Source organism: Calonectris borealis, chromosome 9, assembly GCF_964195595.1.
Source record: "Calonectris borealis chromosome 9, bCalBor7.hap1.2, whole genome shotgun sequence".
In the NCBI taxonomy this organism is placed as follows: domain Eukaryota; kingdom Metazoa; phylum Chordata; class Aves; order Procellariiformes; family Procellariidae; genus Calonectris; species Calonectris borealis.
In genome coordinates this window covers 27,823,112-27,845,813 of record NC_134320.1, presented here as the reverse complement: position 1 = coordinate 27,845,813, position 22,702 = coordinate 27,823,112, and the positions used below count along the sequence as shown (strand labels likewise).

General features: G+C 41.9%; 1 protein-coding gene across 14 annotated transcripts in view; it reads left to right on the top strand.

Moving 5' to 3' along the window:
* MFSD1 (major facilitator superfamily domain containing 1) overlaps positions 1–22,702 on the top strand; it is a 152,757-nt gene that overhangs the window by 5,720 nt on the left and 124,335 nt on the right. For 3 of the 14 annotated variants that reach the window (XM_075157472.1, XM_075157471.1, XM_075157482.1), the window contains 8 exons: positions 871–927; positions 1,578–1,734; positions 2,840–2,937; positions 3,275–3,387; positions 3,884–3,931; positions 4,672–4,732; positions 8,143–8,257; positions 8,517–10,053. In XM_075157472.1, coding sequence (XP_075013573.1) covers positions 871–927; positions 1,578–1,734; positions 2,840–2,937; positions 3,275–3,387; positions 3,884–3,931; positions 4,672–4,732; positions 8,143–8,257; positions 8,517–8,576 — 709 coding nt within the window. In that variant the 3' untranslated portion in view covers positions 8,577–10,053. The other 11 variants (XM_075157478.1, XM_075157476.1, XM_075157479.1 and 8 more) reach the window with 9 other exon arrangements.

The window sequence follows — 22,702 nt, the reverse complement described above, 5'->3', positions numbered from 1 at the left end:
GCTGTGGTTTGTCACTTCTGCTGTGGCATTGTTTGCTATACTTGCGATACAAATTAACACAACTCTTACAGTTTCTTTATCTGCTGAGCTTTGTGGGAAATACTATTGCTTGGCATAGGCGGAGTTGTCAGAACTCAAAAGCATAATGCGTGCTCCGTTTCCTGATTAAAACTTGATAAAGATTTAAAGCATGGCATGAATTTTGGTGTGGAAAGCTATGGCCAGCTGTCATGTAGAATTCCTTCCACACTTACAAGCTATTGACTGAGTGCAAGGTGGGGGCTTAAATGTAGTTACGACTTTGGACTGAAGTTCTCTTACTGTGCTGACTTCAGTACATATCAAGTTGAAACTTGAAGCATTCATATGTAGGTTTCCCTTTTGAACCATACGACTTGATCTAATAGCTCAATTAAATAGGTTTTGAATATACTTGGAATTAGAAACAGGTATCTTGAGCTCAGTGCATGTTTTACCTTGAGTGAGATGGAAAAGTCTCAGATGTCTTGGAGAGGCCTTACAGTCGGCAATGTAGATGCCTATTTTTTGCTTGTGCATGTATTCTAAAAATTCTCGCTTTAGCAATGAGCATACTGCAAGGGACTAATGTCTCATTATTGGGTTACATGTTGGTTATGTACTTTGGATGTTTTCCCCAAAGTGTAATTTAAATAGTCCTTAGACAAAAATTCACAGAGTCTGATAATAAGCTCCTAAATGCATTTTACATGAGGATCTGTGACGGGATGTTTATGTCAAAGCTATATAGCTATATTTAAAAGTTTCCTGTAAACGAGGTTGTTGTCTAGCTTAACTTTTCTTTCATGTCATACAAGTGTGCATTTTTCTAAATCTGTTTTTTTCTTTCAGGGTTTTCTTTATTGAGAAATTCAAATTCTCATCTCAAGAAGCAAGTGCAATTAACAGGTATATTGTGGTTGATTTAACAAGTAAATGTGCTACTGCTGTGTTCTAGGGGGTGTATGTATCTTCAGGCTCTCACCATGCGGGGGCAAGTTTGGGATCTACTGTGGCAGGTGGTGACTTGCATTTAAGTGGACAGATAGATTTCACATGGCCCAATGAATAATTGGGAGGTGTGTGTATTTGTTTAAATAAAAATGTCTTAGATGTTCACATTGAGGAATCAGAAAGAAAAGGCTCTGTCTGAAGGGTATTATTTTAGTATTTGCTGATTTCCTTCTGAGTGATAGAAACAGTTTAATAGCACTAAATGTACTACATTTTCCTAGTTTGAAGATGAATTTGTGATGTGGCAAAAAAAACCCCAAAAAACCCAACAGCAACAACAAAACACTTGCTGGTGTATGATTCCAAGAGCTCCCGAATATGTCACTGTTTCCTTGGATGTTGAAAGTTTTCATGTCCTCAGGCTTTTTGGGAATTTTGAGTTCTGGAGTCTGTTGTTTGGGGGCAGTGGTTTGTGTGGTTTGTCTTATGGCCTTACAGATAACAAGGGAATATGGCGTTTTGTCTGGAGACACTTGTGTTGTGTAACACCTAAAGCTGTCCATGGCTAGCTGGTGTTCAGTTCTTTTATTTTTATTCTTTTGTAGTATTGTGTATATCATATCGGCACCCATGTCCCCAGTCTTTGGACTCCTGGTGGATAAACTTGGAAAGAATATCATCTGGGTTTTATGTGCTGTAATAGCTACACTTGCTTCTCATATAATGTTGGCTTTTACCTTCTGGAACCCCTGGATAGCAATGGTAACTAATTCTCTGAGACTTAAATAAATAAAGCTAAATATGACAAAGTAAGAAATGGAGTTGATGGTGAATTATTCTGCATAAGTTGCCACTGTCTTCTGACTGTTTAGGTAGTCCTCAAACCTATTTTGATATCGCTGACTTTAAGAAGGATAGACTGTGTGAAACTGGGTTTAAAACTAAAGATGGTGAAAAAGCAAAGAATGCATAATACAGACAAAACTAACATGAGCTATCTGCAGCCTAAAGATAACACTTCAGGCTTTGGTGTTTTGTGGAAGGAGGCAGTAGTTATGCATGTGTGTTTTGAGGTGGAAAAGATTGGCTGCTGTCTGTAGCACTAATTCTGTAGTTGTTTAGTGCAAAGTGTTCAGCTTCTTAGGAAGGATGGGATTAGACCGGAGGGCTCTATGGAGTAGCAATTCCTTGTCCCTTCAGAGAAGGCCTTAATTCGTCACAGTATATGTGGTTTGGTGGCGCTCTGTTGCAGAGGTCTGCTGTCATGCTTCATGGACAGTCTTTACACTAGTTATTACTAGATAACTGTGCTAAGTGCTCGCTTTTCTCCTAGAACTTGTTCTTTTGGTGTAGTTATGAAGCTTATTACTATCATATAATTAAACCACTTTCAATAATTTTAAACTGTCTCTAACGTGCTGTATTGGATAGTGGTAAACCTCAATAAAAATATTCGTTATTGATTTCCCCTTCCTAGGGCAGATTCCATGGGAAATTGCTTTTGAACTAAGGTTTACTAAGGCTTAAATCGGCGCTCACCAGTGTATCAGGGTTAAAAATAGGGTCCTTGTTTTTCAGGTATTTTTCTAGTGAGTTGCAGCATCGATCTTTTCCTCTGGGTATTCAAGCCAGGCTCTTTAGTTAGTGCTAATTAGATAGGGTTTAGTTTTTAGGTCACTCCTGGAAAAAGTTCTCTTTCCTCCTAAATGTGCATATGTATTTAGAACAGTATTGCAAAAAGTGTTACTTTAGCTCTTTTTCCCTCTTTTGGGAGAAGGGGAAAACCAATATGTTCGTTTATTAGAACTTCACAGCAAAAATGCATCTGATCTAACATCTGTTTACTTGTTCTTATTTATTTCGCCAGTGTTTGCTAGGAGTTGCCTACTCATTGCTTGCCTGTGCCCTGTGGCCCATGGTGGCCTTTGTTGTTCCAGAGCACCAGCTGGGAACTGCCTATGGCTTGTAAGTACGTAGATCTGTCTGCTTTGCTGCTCTACAGTGACCATGTCCTGATACGATTGAACCACTGAATATCAAGCAGTTCTAACACGTTAATGGTTAATAATTCCTCCAAGTCCAGTCTAGCAGGAAGTCTCGTGTAGTTCCAGGATGCGTGTGTGTGGTAGAGCACGTGCTTGCGGCAGATGCACAGAAACTTCTGCAAAAATGTGGAGTCATGACTCTGTCGTATGTCATAACAAACGGGGAGAAGTTAATCCATTGTTTGTTCAGTGCTGCTAATGATGTTTTCTTTAAAAATAAATTTCTACACGGTGGTAATCCTTTGTTTATGCGTTAGTATGCAGTCTATCCAGAATCTTGGTCTGGCAGTTATTGCTATAGCAGCTGGGATGATTCTGGACAGAAGAGGATACTTGTTTCTTGAAGTCTTCTTCAGTGCTTGTGTTTGCTGTAAGTATTAAAAACATTGAAAATGGATTCTGTACATTCAGGAAGCTTTATTAGGCTTTTTTCTTAATATTTCCTGTAAAACAGTAATAACTTCTTTCTTACAGTTAGATAGAGTTTTCAACTGGGGCAATGCTGAAAATAAGTCAAACCTAGTGAAGTGTTTTGTGGTTTTCTTGAAGCAATTTAGTGTAAGTAGTTTCAGTGTTTCAAAAAAAATGAAGAGTGAGTAAAAGGGTAGGTGAATGGTACTCTTAAAGGCTATATTTATGAGGGCTGGTACATAACTAAAACAACCAACCTTTTCTGAGTTACCATGGTGCTTATGAGCACAGTGGAATTTTCAAAAGCAATTAAGAGATGCTGCTGGCAAAAATCTCCCCTCGATTACAACTGTCATGCAAAAACTTAGTTATTGCTTATTGCTTAGCTGTATGTTAGAGCTGTTCTTCTGTCGTTGTAAATGTATTGTCAGCTAAAACTGTTCCTTTTTTTTTAGTGTCACTAATAGCTGTAGTCATGCTGTATTTTGTGAATCACCTCACAGGTAAGTGTTTTCAGCTTCTCTTGATATTTGTTTTTATTATAATTCTTGAAGTTATCAAGCTGAACTGTTCACAAGTGGTGTTGTGTGGTCCTGTGTCAGGTGCTATAGCTCGTGGCTTTGGTACCAGGAGCATCTCTTGATGAGGCCTGTCCTTGTAACATCATCTTCATAGATGCTGTAGTGTGTAATTCCCTGAACCTTACTGTGATGTTAAATCTCATCGACAGGGCAGTGGTACCTGTCCCTTCAGCCGACTTGAACAAATGTGTAGGGTATCCTGCAGCTTTTTCTAAACTGTGTATCGAACTTGGCAGTATATGTATCTGCAAATATAAACACTTAATTCTGTAGACTTCCCTTCAAATAGTATGTTCTTTCTCAACTGTTTTTTGAAGCAGTAACTACTGAAAGATCTGGAAGGGATATTAATTTGTTTCGTTCAAAGTTGCTTCCACTTTCTTTAGTTTTATGGGGTATTATGGTGAGTTGTAGAAAAACTTCATTGTTACTCAACAGAAAACTGGATCAGGCATGAGAGCTTAGTGTGGATCCTGATTTTGCTTGCTCGGATGATAATGAACATGTTGCTCTTTCGCCTTACCTCAGTTACTACTTTCATAACATCACTGATTTCTTTTGTGAAGTACTCTGAGAACTTCTGTAGTGAGGTATGATATCAAAGATATAACGCAAAAAGACCAATTTTAAAAGTTTCAAAGTGTATATTACTTCCGTTGCAGGTGGTGATCTCAACTGGTCTGCAAAGAAAAGGGAAAAACTGCAAAAAGTAGCTGCAACTGAGTAAGTATAAAGAACAATAAAGGACAACATCCTTATGAAATGTTTAACCTGAAGTAATTAAGTGGATTACTGCCTGAAGTCAGTCTCTTTTGTAGGTCTGCCATTTGTATTGAATGTTTTTTTTTTTTCTTACCAGTTAATAGTAGGATTTCATATTCCTGCCTCCTGTGAATGAAGTAGTAATTAACCAGGTGTCCTTTCCTGGCACTCTTCCTTGTTATTTTTCTTTATTTCAGTGGCCTTCCAACTGAGTGGAACTGAAGTGTGTTTAAAAAATGTTGTATCACTTACTTAAAAATGTGCTTCATTTATATGGGGTGTACCTGACCCAGTCAGCAGCAAACGTTACCTGGGTTTAACGTCAGGTAATGCATGGACCAATTTTTTTAAGTGTCATTAAAAGTTAGATCTCTCATCAGAAGAAACTACGCTCCGGTCACCTTCCCTTCAGTTTCAGCTTGCTCCTCTGGCTATCTTATTTAGAAGTCTTAATTCAACTTGTCTGAAAAGCGTGGCTTAAGTCTAAATTGCAGTGCTAATGTGAAACTCGGCGTGTGGTCAGATCTGTATCATAAGTGTTATTGATTACAGTGAAAAGTTTCCATTTTTAGAAAGAAAATGGGGTATTTCAATAAAATGGAATCCACTTGCTTTAAAAGGAAATAGAGCACTTGCGGTGGGCTTAGGGCAGAAATTGTCAAAATAAGCAAGTTTTGACAGTTCATCCAATTAAGGAAATTTCATTCTCTGGGAGACTTGTATGTCCTGCTTTCCTCTCTGCAGAAAATAAGGACAGTGACACTCTTCAGAGTAGTAACTTAAAAAAATCTCTTCCTTGGTCTTGACAAAACACTGGTGACGTGTTAAGGGTCCTTTGCTGTGCGCAGCCCTAGCAGCTGGAATCAGGTACTCTTGCTTTTTAAGAGTGTTATTTGAGCAAAGGTGAAGGTATTGGTCACCTGCTGTTGGGGTATCCCCTGAGCTCTAGGGCACTGGATTTATCCCCTCTGCACAGTAGAAAGTTTACTTGCTTTTTTTATTTGCTATCTGAGAATGCTAAATGAGGAGTAAATGGTATGGATATGCTGTACAAGGGAATAAAATACTGGGTTAGTCTTATAACTTTCAAAATTATTGACTTGTATTGGGGGAAGAGGAGAGAAAAAGCATTGTACGGCAAAGTCCGTTAAGAGATGTCATCTTAAAGGCAAAACAAAAGACTCTTCCACTTCAACTTCTCCATTACCTACTTAACTGTCTAGAAAAATGGCTTTTTTTTAAGTAGACATAATGTAGAGTCTGTCCGTCAGACTGAGTTTGGGCAGCTTAGTTTGTCCTGATGACCATGTTGAAGATGATGCTTCTAGTAGTGTCTCAGCACCCAAAAATTGTGTTACCTTTTCCTAGTTGTAATTAGTGCTGTGAGGATTAAAAATATGTGCCTTGGAGAATGCAATGTCAATGGGGATGAAGTCTTGGTTAATGTATTGATTTTTTTTTTAGTATATTTAAAGCAAATGTTTGATTTGCTTAAGGGTAGAACAAGTCTAAGAAATCTGAGGTTCTGCTCCTCCCATCTGAATTTGTTTTGGTGAGATTATGATTGAGAACGGTTGGAGAGGGCACAGTATATGTGTTTCATGACTCTAGTCATAGTTTAACATTTGTCATGTGAAAGAGTAAGTCAATATGCAGCAAGTCACAGCTTTCAAGATAACATCTGTAGAATTCAAGCTGCTTATATGTGAACAACACAGAATTTTTCTTTTGAAATGCTTACTGTTCTGACCTAATTCAGCTCAACGAGTCTCTTCAGGTCCTGAAGTTCATTTGCTGTAATGTTGTTGGAATTCTTTACTTTTTAATAGGTAACTGCATTTCACCTGCAGATACTATATCTCACAGCTTATATATAAGTTCATTCCAGATAAATACTTTGCTAACAAGACATCTTTTACAAATGGACTTTATGGACTTCTCTCAAACAGGGCTGTGTAACTGTCCATCTGATAATACTTAAGTTAGACTCGAAAAAAGCCAAGACACCTGTCAACAAGGTCTAGCCAGGTGACTTGTGGGGTTTAACATGGTTTTGTTTCTTGTCCTAATTTTGGGGCTTTTTACACATCAGTCTTGAGGAAAGCTCAAGGAAACTAAAACCTCACCAGACCTGGTGAGCATGCTAGCTTAGTTGTGATGAGTATCATCCTTGAGCCAAAAGGTCACAGCCAGTTTTTAATACAAGTGTAACAAAAACCCACCACCTTGCACCCAGGAGCAATGGAATTCTGTGTCCAGAGAGAACTGCTTTTCAGTCTGCCTGGCCCGTGTGGAATGTGTGTAACACTTCCAGTATTTACTGTGAAAGACGGCTTTGTATTAGTGTATGCTATGGGATATAGTGTCTTAGAACAATATTTTCAGTAATTTCTATTACAATGTTTTTTGCAGAAAAGAAATTTGAATAGCAAATATCATCCAGAAGTGGGGAGCATTTGATCCGCATCATGTCAACTTGAAGAATTATAGTGTTTAGTTTGGTGGTCAGCACTGGACAGTAGTTCTTTGGAAAAGAAACTAACATGCTGGGGATTTTACAGTAAATGGCTAAATTTTATGCTTTGTAACCAGTTTTAACTAATGCCAAATCATCTCTTAATTTGAACAGAATGGGTTTACAGCGTTTTACACTGTATTTAAGCACTGTCATTGGAGAGGGTACTCTGCAACCCAAGACAAACACGTTCATCTTAAGATAAAGACTAGTATAAAGTGTATTCTATGTCCGGCACTACCGTTTTGGTGGGGGTGGAGATTTCTTAACGTAATGGCATTTTATGTTCTGTAATAAGGCTCATTGCCTTACAGAGCTTAGAAACGGGTCACTTACTACCTTTGTCACTGTCATAACGCAAACACCACTCTTTTAGGCTAAGTGTGCGTAGAGCTCTGTTTGGTCCTGTTTCTCTGGTCAAATGTTGACTCTTTGTAGGAGACTGCTATTCTGAAGACTGCTGAGCAGTCTTTTATTTGCATTTTGGACAATTGATTCTTTTTGTATTGTAATCTTTATTTTAAGGAGTGAAAGCTTGTTTAATAATGAGATAGTAAAAATTGTTACAAAAGCTCACTGAGCATATTGTAATCTGTGAAAACAAAAAGGTTTATCTTTCTACTGAAATCTTGTAATCTAAATAAAGGGAAACTGCAGAAAACAGCCTCTCTCTTTCTTTACGCTGAATTAGAGTAATCCATATGCATCTCAGTCTCTTTTAATCTGATACCCAGTATTCATCTATAAACATTACAAGCTTTTTCTAGTTATTAAAAATAGAACTGCATACACAAGATAAAGTTGCTTGGGTTTGCACTCCTCAGTGCAAATATCTTAAACCAATTTTCTTTTCCAGAGTGGAAGAACAAGAGAGACTCAGACGTCGAAATGAAGATGACTTGGCTAAATTACAGCCAAAAGCTGATGACTTTAGTTTAAGGAATAAATACCTCTCCAAACTAGGCACTCAGGTATTAGTAACAAAGTAGAGGCTTTAATAGTGAAGAATAGAACAAAGATGTTTATTTTAATAACGTGGCTTGTTGTTTCAAATAGGCAGCAAACCAACCTCTGATTAAAATGCTAAATGTATGCTTGTTGTCAGAAATGAAGTCTCACCAATGATAATTAAAAATCTAACGAAGAAAATGAATCAGTGGCTGGCGGACCAAATAAATTGAGGAGCAGGCTTATTATGATGCATGATTTTTAAATTTTATTTTCTTGCAGCTACCAGATACTTCCTCTTCCTATTTATCGACAATGGTACACAGAAGTGTGTTGAAATAGCATCTTGCCCCACTTGCAAAAGCAGAAATACATTGAAGTTCCAGGTGCACAAAACTGTTTCCAGTACTGACAACTACCACAGCAAAAGCAGAGTGATGCGCCATACTTTTCTGCAAGCATAGATCCTGTTTTTAAAGTACTTGGCTTAAGCTCCCCCTCCACACCGTAGGTAAATAACGCAGACACCGATGAAGAACCATCTGGCTGTTTATTTGAACCCACGAGCTACGTACTACACCCTCCTGTCTAAAATACTCAGCGAGCAGCTGGAATCAATAGCTAAGACTTGATCTCACCACATAACGATGGCTGAAAAAAAGCTTTGTTGCAGTAACCAAATTGCTGTGAGATGAGCCTTGATGTAGGTATGGATTATATAGCTTCTCAAGTTGGACAACTTTGTTACCATGTTGGAAATGGTCTGTTTCATTTTTCTTATCGAAAAATGTGAGGGAAGACTACCTTTTTATTTTGGCCCAAGCAAATACTTCAGAGGAAATCAAACTATACAATTTCAGTGTTATGGTTCAAAAAGTGCCAGCCCTGGCATTTAACAGTAGATCACAGGCTTAGCAATAAACCTCATGTAAGTCCTGATTAATGTGAAAATTGATGTATTTTTAAGAGGTTGTGACTAAAAACTATGAAAAGAGTTAAATGCAAGAACTGAAGTTTGGCTTTCAGTGGGGAAAGTTGTTCAATTTTGTGATGAAACTTAACGCTTTCTCATAACTTCAGTGGAAGGTTTGTTGCCTAATAGCTAGTTCCTAGCAACTCCTGCAGAGTGCTTTTTACTTTGATTTGTTACTCATGTAACAAAACTTACTTACATATTTTACTCGCCTATGTAATTGGGCAAACTGTTCCTAAACTAAGCTAATCTTACTGTAAAAGGCAAGAGTATCTGGCTCTCTGGAGCAGTAGGTATACGAAATGAAGAGCTGCTATACGGGTAGAGGGATGAGTGAGCTTTCCTTGGCTGACTTCAGGGAGTCCTCGTGTGCCACAAAATGCTTTAGAGCCTTTCACGAATTATTTGACTGCAGAGAAAGTAGTTTGTTACAACAAAAATGTTACATACCTGTAATAATTTTTTTTGCCTACAGTAATTTAAGCAGACCTTCTGCAACTCATGGTCTTAAGGTTTTTTTTTAAAGATACTTTTCAGTGGAGATTTCTTTCATGTTCCTGAAAGACTAAGATCATCGTCCTGAAAGACTAAGCCAGGACTGTTTTGCTTAATAGTTCTGTATTCTGAAGAACAATCTAGGAAAATAAAGTAGCAGGTTGTGAACTATGCCAGGCTTACTGCCGAAGGGGAGTAGTACGCTGACCTGTGGTAATTTTTATTGGTGCTCTCTGTGCTACCTTTGAGAACCAAGCACTATCAGCTCTGGGAATGGTTGATGCAAGTTGGTTTATTTTTCCTTGTAGACTTGTGAATTCTGGGTCTTTTTTAATAAAAGCTTTAAATGGATGCTGGCATCTGTATTTTTCTTACCTGACTATTTAGTGATGTGTTGTTGCCCTTGGTTGTTGAGACTTATATATGCATTTTTTTTAAACAAGCATGACTTCTGTTTTCCCCTGAGAAATATGTAGAGTTTCTGGGGAAGTGTATCTTTGAGGATCCAAAGGCAAAGTTTCCCCCAGTTCCTCCCACCGATGGGTTGATGCTTTTTTTTTTTTCCCCCCCTTCTTCTTCTTGGGGAGGGAGGGAATTAGAGTCTTGTTCTTCTGTTGCTTTTCTTCATCTCCTTCAGCTACCTGCTTCTCCTCTAGTTCTGACATGTTGCGGTTGTAGATAACCATTCTGCTGTTACCCGTAGGTGGGCGTTTCGCGTGTGACATGACAGACAGTAACTGTGAACTTAATGTCTTGTTGAAACTTTATTTTCAGTTCCTAAATTCTCTGTACCCTTGAGCATCTTGCTAAAGTACTGTGGTGGACTTCTGTAAATGGTGTAACTTCCCGTGTCAGCTCAACTCCAACGCCTTTCCTTTCAGAGGGATTTCAGCCCATTGATTTCCTTTACCTTGCTTTTTCTGTTGTGGATGTGGCGCATGGAAGCCATCTGGCTTTTGTTCCCTTATCCCCCAATCCTCTGATAAATTTCTGGTAGGATGGAGCCTTCCTCTTTCTATTGCCAGCCCTTTTGCTTCCACCCCTGCGTTAGAAAGTCCGGCTGCTGCGTTTGTGCTTCAATGTATGGTTTATAGATTCAGGTTGATTATCCAGAAGAAAATGGGAAAGGGGATTTTTGAATTCTGAAATGCGGTTTCTTTTTGATAGAGAAAATCTGGTTGTGATCGTGGTGGGAGGGAGAAGGCTGGCAGCTAGAGCAGCGAGCGGCTGCCCGCCTCGGCCAGGGGAGGGACGGTTTGAGCACGTGCTGCTGGAGTGGCGTTTGGCAATATCTGCCTGAGTCCTGTTTGCAGTGAATTTGGAACGGCTTGAGCTGAAAGCTGCTTATCTTTGTAAGACTTCCTTTTTTCCCCTGCAAAGCTTCCCTTAATGGCTTCTACCCCCACCAGCCTGAGAAGCTGTTGGTATGGTATGGCTTTCCTGACTTTTTTTTTTTTTAAATACAAAGTTTATGGGTTGGGCTCTGCTTCTGGACTGTAGTGGTCTGACTAAATGCTGCTGGTGGATATGCACACTTGTCTGGAGATGTTTATGGAAGAGTTAGTACATATGGTAGCAAACAGTAGTTCAACACAGTATTTTATTAAAATCATCTGGGTAAATTTCAGAGGGATGTGTAACTTATGAAGAATATAAATGGTGTTACCCATCTCTGCTATTACTTCTGCTGCTCACACAGAGTAGCTCCAGGCATGGGGGACTCCCAGAGCTGTTGTGGCTTTTGGGTAGTTCTGTTCCTTTCCTTTGGGTGTGGGTTTTTTTTCTTTCTCCTTTGTCTTTTCTTCAGGGGCTATCGCTGGATGTTTCAGTAGGCATTCTCATTTCAAAAACTGGTTAATATTCCATTGCGTATCTTACCACTGTAGGTGCTCTGTTATTGCTTCTCCTGTTGTGCAGATGGCCAAGCAAAGAGGCAAAGCAGAGCTGTTCAAATGAGCTGCATCTCTGAGTAACGTGAAAATCTCTATTCCTAATACATTCACGCTGTGTTCTGTTGGATGGGGCAGATGTGCATTGGTGTGAACGGGAAGCCAGAAAGCCCTAGCCTTAAGTACACACAGTGTGCTGTTTCATGCAGACCTCTTCAAAAGGAAATGTTTAAAGCATAGAAATACTCTGTAAATATTTAAACTTCCTATACATATGATTCATGAAATATCTCTTTCAAACATTCAGTAATGGAATAGCTGCCCGAGTGACAATGCTTCAGATCTCGTGTTGTTCTCCAAGTATGCAAATGTTTTTGCGCGTTTGAGATTTTTTCATAAATACTGGTCACTAAGAACAAAAGCATTTGTGCCATAAAGATAGTACTTATGAACAAGCTTCTTGTTCAACAGGACCCCTTGGAAGTTTTATAACAATAACGGTAGTGAACTCTTCATCTTGAACCTCCCAAGAAACCTGTCTTTGAGGTGGCCCCAGAGCAAGACCGCAGGAATGGTTTTCTTTGTCATTACCCACGAGGAACTGTGCTGAAACCAGCTTGCATGGCTTGCTAAACAGCTGTCAGAAGTGGTGGATTTCAGTTGTTGCCAACCTCAGCTGAATTTGAATCAACAGATTGGAAATTCAAGCTGCTCTGTCTCATCGCCAAGGCTCTGTCTGCTGAATGTTAGAAAAAGAAACAGAAGCAGCCTTGGCTGACTGGGTGGCTTGATCTGGATTCCCTGGTTGAATTTGCTCGTGTTATTGTGGTTACACCAACCATGCTCAGGTGGGGAGAGAGCAAATGCAATTCTGCCCAGAGTTCCAGTGGAGGGTTTGGATTTTGTTTTATTTGAATAAGGAGAAAGTGTTCGTAAAAGAAGTCAAAGTAGTTCTGTCTGTTTAGTCTGGGCTCTGGCTTGTGTCAGCATATGTAAAATTGGATAGCTGAAGCAGTTACCATGTCCTGGCCATCTGGTCTGCCCTTCCGAGAGAAGCTGCCACTGCTGTTGCAGAGATGACTTGAAAAACAGATATTTGGGGTTTTTTTTCCTTTTTTTTTTGCCAAGTTTCTTAAAGCTGAGTATTGTGAAGAGGTTATGAACAAACAGGACCCATTTTCTCGGCTCTTCTTAAGGTTGCTTTTTGCTACTGTGTCTCTGCTGCTTCTCAGGCGCATACCATGACTGCTTTTCTGCTTTTTTTTTTGATTCTGATGCTTGTGTGGATGTGGTCGAAGCAGTGTCCCAGCTAAACCATTTGTTGTCAGCCTCTAAGACAATTCCTCTTACTCTTGTAGTGTTTTCTAGGTCCTGTATGGCTGGCAGCTCCTGTTGTCTTGCCTTGCTTCCTCTCTGAATAATTGCTGCTCCCAGCTGGCTTGAACGAAGGGGTATGGCTCAAACATTATGGGCAGCGATGGGTCTACAGCTGCCTGTAGCTCAAATACAGGTTTGGAAGCAATTAGCGCTTTCTAAGAACAACTCAAATATATTTCTGTTACGGTACTTGCCGAGGTCCTTATCAGGTTCTTGCGTGTTAAGTTGTGTACAGATAGTCGAAGCTTGCTCCCATCCCGTTGTGCCCACGGCATTTAAACAACAAGTAATGGGGCTTGACGTTGTGGGAGGGAAGAAATCAGAAGCTCCCCATTCCTCTGAGCATTTTATTGAGCTGCCTTTGCAGAGAGAACAGAAGGTTTCCGAGCCAGACCGTTACTGCAGTGCCAGTGCCGTAGGTGTGGCATTAAGACGTGCCCATGCGAACAGTGTGTTCACATTTCTAATTGCCTTATGTTAGGCAAACCCCCGCTTCTTGGCTAGTGAACTCCCCGGAACCTTTGGCTCCTGCTGCTGTTTGTGATCTGCAGGGCCGCTAAGCTGCGTCTGAAGATGCTGTGGGGAATCCCTTTGTTACCTTTTCTGAAACACTACACGTAAGGTAAAAGCCTTTCTTCATAGTGCATTTAGTGTGAGCAGTCCTGGCTAGCACCAGGAAGGGCTGCTACCCTTTAGCTAAGGTGCTGATGCGAGGGACCCTGCCAAGGAAATAGTAGCTAGGTGGTAATCGTCCTTGAAGTAGCTTTTTGAAGTACATTCGTAGCATTTTAAAAAATTGTTACCTTACTAATGGCTGGAGATGGCTCCTTACCTCTGCCCTGGTGTCTTCCTCAGTTATTCGCTATCATTTTTCTTTACAGCCCTCTTTACAACTAGAAACAGTAGAAGTGCCTTTTGGAAAGCATTTCAGCTTTATTTAGTCACAGCTGGCCCAGGAGATGATGGTAACTTGTCCCTCAGTCCTTCATAAAAATATTTCCTGTGTTCTTCACCCAAATTTGTCCTCACTGCAGTTTGCCCTCGCTCTGCGGAAATTGTAATTATACTTTTTTCTTCTTGTTGTTGTGCAGGTGAGTTTTATGGCTCTTCTCCGAGTCTCATACCTAGTAAAGGGAACAAATCTGCAGGAATGTGCTTCCAAGCCTTGCTGGGGCATCTGTCCCCTCTGTGTTCGCGGCAGGCCTGGCAAGAGGACCTGCCTTGGGCAGGCTGAGCTCCAAAGCGAGCCTGGCTCTCTTAGTTTGACCAGAAGGAAAGTAGAGGAGTGGGTTGATGCAGCTGTTCAGGCTCACCAGCGGCCTCCAGATCTTGTAAAGCAAACTCCAGCGCTGTAGGAGTTGGCAGTCAGCTACCTGGTGCAGGCGCATGAAGAGGTAAATGCTGCGGGTGATGTGGAATGGAAGCAAGCAGACAGCAAAAAGCCCACAGACAAGGAAAATGGCTCGGATCGACTTGGCTCGGGCGGCACTACTGGTGGGATTGGCGTCTCCAGTGTGCTGGGTGAAGACAATAGCAGATTAAAATGATGAGGAAAGGAAGGAGGAAACCAGACGCGGTTAGAGCCCTGCCGTAGGGGAAATAGCTGCTGAGGTTCTCGGGGCTCGTCATGTCATAGCGAAATGTGATCATTGATGAGGCCAGTGCGAGCGTAGATCAAGATGGGCAGGAGCTGCAGGAACACCGGTGCCCAGGCTGTAGGTCCGGCAGGGCAGGGAGCGGATGGGGTAGCAAACGCCTAGAAAGCGGTGGACGCCGATGCAAGTCAGCAGCAGGGTGCTGCCGTACATCTTGGCGTAAAACAAGCAGCATACCAGCCGGCAGAGCAGCTCCCCGGGGGCCGGGTGTCCTGCAGGATGTAGCTGATGATGAGCAAGGGCAAGGAGAAGAGAGAGAGCAGGTCGCCATGGCCAGGTTCACCAGGTAGACGTGCTGCAGGTCCGGTCCTTGGCGCGGCAGCAGCCACAGCATGAAGACGGAGCTGTAAAAAAAAAGTAAGGGGTAACAAGATGTATTTATAGCTTTCCACAAGAGGGCACAGAGCCTTCCTGGAGGTGCCGTTCTCCGTTTCCTTCAGCCCCTCCATTGCTGGGTGCAGCTTTAGGCACTACTTTTCTGTTGCTTTAAAGCTTCCTTGCCAGAAATAGAAACACGAACATCATTTGTCACTCTTGGCCCTTGCCTCCTCAAAGAAATCTGTAAAATCCAAATGAAAGCACGCGCAATCCTCTGAAGAGACAAAACTGCAATGGAAGTGGTGCGTCACTGTTACCACTTGAGTTCAACCAAAGCAGCGACTGCTGCAAGCACTCGGGCACCAGCCCTGTATTGCAAGGGCGGTTAAATGAAGTTTATTGCAAATGCAGGCTCTGCCACGCGCTGAAATTCCTCTGAGCTTCGGTTACTTTAGGGGGGCAGTCGAGGGAAGGGCTGGAGCGAGCACACGTTTTGCAAGAGGCAGTGCCTGGGACTGCTACGCCTTTGGCGTTGCATGCAGGTTGGTTGAGAAGGGGTGAATTTACAGCTGCCCGCAGCAGCAACAAGAAAACAAACTTGATGGGTAGCCGCTGGGGCCTCGCTCGCCGGGGCGGAGGCAGAGCCAGCCTGGGGAGGGGTTTGCTCAAAATGTATGGTCATTCGAGAAAATATGGATATCATTTCCCTTTTCCCGAAGGAGTGGGGAAGAGATGTTTTTCTGCTTTCTGGTGTCCTCTAAGTCCCGTTTAGAAAATATTAATATAATTTGTATAGACTAATTTTTTTTTTTTTTTTTTTAGTTTGTGCCCAGTGTACCTCCCGAATCTCCCAGAAAAGCAAGGGAACCAGGAGGGGTTCGTTAGCAGGCATCCCATTCTAAAGAGGGCAAGGATCAAACCAAACCGAGAAATGACTGAATGTCTTTTTGTTCTTAACCTGGGGGCAAGCTTGGTAACTTCTGCCTGTGGTCACCTGAGCCAGAACTGTTGAAGAGTTTTCCCCTGGCAGGAACGATGACGTGCGTGTTCTGGCGCGGCTGCCTGGCGAGCATCTCTGATTTTATCTGCCGGGGATGCTCGTTTTACACTCATGTCGGGCCCTGTTTGGGTTTGTCTTCTATTGTAAATGGACAACATGACCCCCGCGGAGCATCTCTCTCTGAGCTGCGGGCTCCTGGGTCATTACATCGCTCCCGAGACCCTCCCTTGCCACGCGTCCTGCAGTGAATCCGGCCGTGGAGGGTCCTGGCTGGCTCCTCTCTGCCTGGTCGTCGTCCTCGCTGCAGAGCCCCTCCAGGCACGCCCTGGCCCCCGAGTACCCAAAAGGGTTTTAGCCCTCACTAGGTAATGATGTAAGTAACTTACTTTACTTAAATATCTCAAAATCAGTAACTTACTGCTTGGCTTTTGAATTATTGTACCAATTTCTTCATAATCTGCTTTATGTACTTTGAGCAGTAAACTTTCACTCGAGTATCTTTTAATATTTTGACCCTTTGAAAAACCGTTTTGTGCAATAAGGATGCCACATCCATGGTATTAACTGGGAGCCAGTGCCCAGGGTTGCTGGGGGCTGCTCACCCTCCGAAGGTAGGGGACGTGGAGCTGGACTGGTGGATGAGATCAGGAGGGAAGAGGTGAGAAGTGAGGTTTATCCCAACAAATGCTCCTGTTTTCTGGGTTATCTGTCACTAGAGGTCAGCACTGCAACGTTAATATACAAGAAATGTTTTCTGTATTGGGACAAAAAGTCTTATTTCAAGGCTGCAACTGCTGTCACTCATTTCTGTCACTTATTTACATGACTTTGGAGGTTGGTTTCTGAAGACAAATACTAATACCAACAGTCTTCAGCAGGAAGAGGTCGCTTCTATTTCTTCTCATGCAAATAAAACAGGGTAGGGTAATGAAGTGACCAAACTTGCCTTTTTTTAAAGCTGAATCACAGAATGGTTGAGGTTGGAAGGCCCCTCTGGAGATCACCTAGTCTCGCTTGAGCAATCGTTGCATAAAATGATTTAAATTCTAGCTGGAGTGATCCCTGCTGTCATCCATACAAAGCAAAGTTATTTAAAACAACTCTCAAAAAAAATCCAGCCCTCTGGATTGGATGAAAAAGGAAGGAGTGGTCAAAAAAAGTCCTCAAATTTTGCAGTCTGACACCTAAATCGTGTCCTGCATAGAGAAGCGTTATGTGTGCTCAGTGGTTTCTTACCCGCTGTGTGCGTGTTCAGGCACAGGGAGTGCTGCTGACCCTTTCACGATCAGGCCTTGGTGTTCCCATCACAAAACCCTCTGGTTTTCTGTAATTTCGCTTCTATCGAGCTCATTCTGTTGGTACAGTCTTGGTGGCTTGCAGCACGATAGAGAAGTTTCTGCTGCATGGAGTCTTAGTCCAACCAGGCAGTTACGTCCCCCAAAACCCTCACTTCTCTTAAATTGAATTTATTTCCAAGCTGGGTAAATTCTTGGTCTTCTCCGTTTCCTTGGGAGTGATTCGGTCCATGTTGCTCAGGCTGCTGGCCTGGGAATAGTTCGTGCTGGAGACCGGCGTGTTATTCAGTGTGTTACTGAGCGGTTTTGGGGTGCGTGTTGTGGGGCAGCTTTGTCTGAGCCGGCTGGAAAGGTGCCAGAGGTTTCAGCTGGGTCTGGTAGCTGGACCTGACCTTTGGAGGAAAACCTACATATCCGTCTTAGGGTATCTGTGGATTTAGGGCTGAAATCTCTTTGTTCTGCAAGCAGAAGGTGGGGCCGTCCAGCAAAGAGAAGGAAGGAAATAGTTCCTGTTCTATTTCCTCTGAACAAGCAAATTCTACTCGGTCTGGTATTTTTACATAGTATCTGCGGATCTGTAAACATCAGGCTGTTCCTCAAATTATTAAAATCTGTGTTACGGTAGTATCTTAATTAATTGACTTGTTTACATGTTTACAAAGCTCTGTCTGTAGCTATAAAACAGCTGTTAATGTCAGTAATTCAGAAATATTGGAGTTGGCATCCTGCGTGTCCCTTGTCAGCCGAAATGACGGTTGAACATAACTGGCCACGTCAAATTAAGGTAAGTGAAGTAGCTGCCTTATAGCAGCTGGGGTGAAATGGCTCACTTACGGCTGTTGCAAATTGATGAAAAAAATCTCAGATGTCACTTAAATACTTACGGGAAATTGGTTAACCTACTTAACACTAAAAGACTTTTTAAAATTCTACTTTATTCACAGAGCCAGTGAATGTCTTACAGGTGATAATTACATTTTTATTTATTTAGATTATTTTATACTTTTAGATACATCTGTTTTTCGATTTATTTTATAATGTAGCAGTGGGAACAAATCAGCTTCGATTTGTTGGTCAAGATGAGGTCTGTGGGGGAATTCTCTTAAAACGCTTTCACCGTGTTCCCCGTTGGCCTCTTCCATGCTGGATGGTTTTGCACGGCTGTTGGGCGATCTCTTACAGTCAGTATTTCTGAGTAAAGCAAACACGCTAACCGGAGTTTAAAAACCATCTTGTTTGGCTTTGCCATTGCCTTAACGCGAGCTGGCTGACTCGGGGTGACCCTCGTTTACTGCCCTGCAATTCAGACCTACCTTGAATGAGGTTAAGAGTAAAACCTCACTTGTGACGCTTAGGCTATCAGAAACTATATTGCTTATAGAAAGACTCCCAAAAGCCGATTTTTCCAGGTTTTGTATATAAAATTAACTTAAAATAGTTTTTAGTGAGACTAGAGGTGATATCCCAGTGTATGAAATCTGTCAGAGATGATTGATACACATATGAGAAGCTGAGTGAAAATTGAAGGAAAGATATGGCATTGCCAGGCTTCATTTAAATACAAGAGCTATGCATTTAGATTGATTTATTTTTATGCCAATAGGTTCTGACATAAATATAGTGATATAAAATGTATTGACTATAATGTCAACATTATTTTAAAGCTGACTCGAGGAAAAATGTCTCATTGTTAGTGCTGAAATATAATGCTTTGTTCTGCTGAAGGGGAAAGCCTATGATCAAATAACCTCTTTCTTAAGACCCTTTGTAATGGCTCTTAAAATGAGTGAGTAACAACAGAGGTGACCTGTCTTGGGGCACTCTGTGTCCTGAAATGGTTTTGGGACTTTCAGGGTGATAGCAGACCGAATAGGAGAAGCACATCCCGTGCCGCTGAGGCTGCGGCTGTGCTCGGACAGCCCAGCCCCGCGGCTCTTGCCTTTGCCCTCTCTTTTGAAGTACTCTAAACGTGCAACGTTAGGTTGGCCATGAGGTTGGCCGTTAGTTTTTAATGCTAATCACAGTTTGTACCGTGCGCTATGCATGTTGTGCTATGTTAAACTAATGGGTTACAAGTCCGTTGGCAATGTGTTATTGCCCTCAGCCCATGCTAAGATGTCAAATGACCTTATATGAATTTTGCTTTGAGGTCTTTAATTTTTTTTTATCTGTTTTGGAGCTAACCTTGCTAGAGGTGGAGGAACTACTAGATGTTTTGGGGTGAAAGGATAGCTATTCATTGAATGAACAGTCTCGTACAAATGGGATTCACCCTTTTTCTTTACTGCCTCTGCTCTTTATCTTCTCTTTGGAAGTTTCCAGGTCAAATCTCTGGATATTCAGTGAAGTAACATGACCTTCGGGACCAGGTTAATTGGTGTTGGCTGTAGCTATTGGAAGTCCGTGGAAACTGCAGGCTCACAGTGGGTCTACCTTTCTCAGTCCACCCTCCTGTGGGTCCCCAGGAGGAATCTTCCAGCCCACTTCTGAGTTAGATCCACTTCTTCCACATCCTTCTGTATTTGCTTTATTTGCTTTGTTTAAAACAACCAACCAACCAATACAAAACAAAACAAACAAAAAACCCAAGCAAAAAAAAAAAACAACCCCAAAAGTTTCTTCTCCATTAAAAACACTTAGCAGTGTTTGGCTGACTGATGCCTTTACATTCACTCAGTGTAGGTACTGGAGCTTGGCTGCGCAGAGAGTAGCGATGCTGGCGCAAGGGCGGCTGCTGCACGCTGGGCTGGCAGCCCATGAACCATAATGGCAGAGGGAGATTGGGTTAGCTGAAGGCCTTTCTTCTGTTGAGTATATTGTTTCTTGGCTTGCGTTTAGTCGGCTTAAATTATGCCAAACTGTATCAGTTTAGCTTAAGTCTACCTCTGCAAACTTTACCAGCTTTCATCCCTTTTTATCCTTAGCACCCTTCTAGTAACTTGTTCTGAGCGTGTATAATGTGTGAAAGGGTTGTGGCGCATTGCTTGGTGTGGTAGCTAAGAGGCCAGGCACTGTCTGCAGTTTTGCTTGGAGCCTGCTGTCGGTACCACTTTGGAAAAGCCCCTTAGACCGGTAACGCTGAGTTTCTTGGCTTAGATGGCCTCTGGGTGCAGATGTGCTGAGCACCTGCAGCTCCAGGAGCGGTCAGTAAAAGCCCCACCTGATTATCGCCTCTGCAAAGCACTGCTGGTAACTTCATCCCAGCATCCACAAGTTGTGTCTGCGTTGGTTTTAGGTTGGCTTCAGCCCACCGGCGGGAAGGGCAGTTGTCCGGAGCAGGGGCTCAGCAGAGGGCTCGTGACTCCCTGGCTGCGTAGGAAGCCCCTGCAGCGGGGCCGGGGCGCTGCCGGCTGCCCGGGAGAGTGGGGATGCTCAGGAGCGATGCTTCTGCCTGGGGCTGGTTCTGCCTTAGCCACTGAATGATGCATTAATAATTGCATATATGCATTATAGCATATGACATTGTGGTCACTTCCATAATGCTGTACCTACGCGTCTTGGTACATGGGCGCCTGTGACATTTCTATTCATATACGAATTAAGTGTCGGATGGAGAGTGCTATACATAAACGTAAGTTTTTTCCCTTTGCATGAAATGATTTTTTTTCTTTCTCATTTTCTCCTGCATTTTTTTCCTTTCGCTTTGTACAGGCTGCTGATATAAAGGGTTTATTCATGAGGTTAACCTAATTACTGTGTTCAGAAACAAAGCCTGTTTCTAGTGAATATCCTTTTGATATCCATCATCTGAATATTGCCTAATAAAGTTAGCAAATGGCCTCCAAATGAACCAAAATGATTCAGTATCTCATCTAGCAAAGAATGTATTATGGTTTTACCGATACTGACAGAAATGTTTAAAATTCTCAATGCATTGCTTTGCTGGTGGATTAATCTGTATTTTTTCTGTCTTGAGATGAAAAACACCGTCTGGATTTAATGCAACACTTACAAAATTGCTGATGTGAGTCTCTGTTAAAGCTATTTTATGTACACACTGGAGAGTTTACCGGAGACAACTGGAAAGTTCACTTTGAGTAGCTCCAATCCTTGTAATCAGTAACTAAAATGTATTCATGGAGTTGCAAGACTAAAAAGCATGAATTTAAGTGCCTTCATATATTTTCCTTGCTTGAAACAAAGGTGATACATTTTTCATGTAAGCAAAGCTCCTTGGAGTTGAGTATGCTCTGGGGAGATAATTAAGAAAGATCAATATATACTGATTGATTGAGTTTTGACCTGTCCACATATTGCGATGGCCAAGCTTTAGAGTGCACGCTGGTGGCTGGATCCCTGGGCTGCTTAGCTGCTGCGGGAGTCATCTCGGAAGATCTCCGTGTTGGGTGGGCATGGGGAATAGTTTACGTTTGGTCAGACTTCTCTGGCTTTCGTGTGAAAGCTGTTTTAAAAACCTGACGTGAAAGCCCATTTCAGCCCTTCCTGGTACTTGTCTCAAGACAAATATTCCTTGCTCTACTCCTTCGTTTGTCTTTTCTTTCTGGGGAGAAACAGAAGTGGTAAGTGAAGACAAAAATGACCTTTTTTCCCTAAAGATCATCATTCTATTAAGTGAATTTAGATTTAGCTTGCCTTCTCTGAAGCAGAAACCCAGCTAATCCCGTTAAAAAGCATAACCAGCAGATTTCGACGTTCTCGCTGCTGCCTACCTGCTTGATTCTTGCGGGTATTCATTGAGAAGACCGGAGTAGTCTTTAGGTGCTTAATCTTCCATCTCTACTTGGACTGGAACTTTTATAAATAATTTAATTGAATTATAATAGGTCTTTATTGGGAAATACTCGTTTACAGAAGAACACTTCAGAAAACATACTGACGAACTGCCTTGTTCCACTGGGTGCAAAAATCCAGCATTAAGCGGTGATGATGTTCAATGCATCCAGAGGAAAATCATTATTTCAGTTACTTCTTAAATAGCGCTCTGGTTCAGAAAGAGTATTTGAGTTAATGGTAGTTTGGCATCATTATATATTAATGGGCTCCATCTGATTTATTTTTTCTGGCAGTTATCCACTTGCACGATGTATTACGCCTGACCGTTCCATTTCCCCTGCCATTGAGTGGTAAATGGTGGATTAGTACCTCGAGAGGCTGCATGGGAACGTAATGGGATCTTGCATCATTTTTAATGGTGAGTTACGGACTGTCACGCAGAATATCTGGACACACTTAATAACTTTCTAATGACAACTGTAACAGACGTAAAGGTATGTGTTGTCGCTGAGCTGCTAGAGAGGCAGGCTCCTGCTCGCCAGATGCTGTTACACTGCTCTGAGTTGTCTTTGGAGATATTTCTGTAATTACAAACTTTTTCCTAGCTCTAGTAGTGCTTAAATAAAAAATTGATCCCATGGAATTATATTGCTGAATATTAAAGTCGGTATTTATTTGCAAGAGTCACTTTGGGGTGTCTAATTTGTCTGCGAGAGCAAGGTTTTCTGCTCA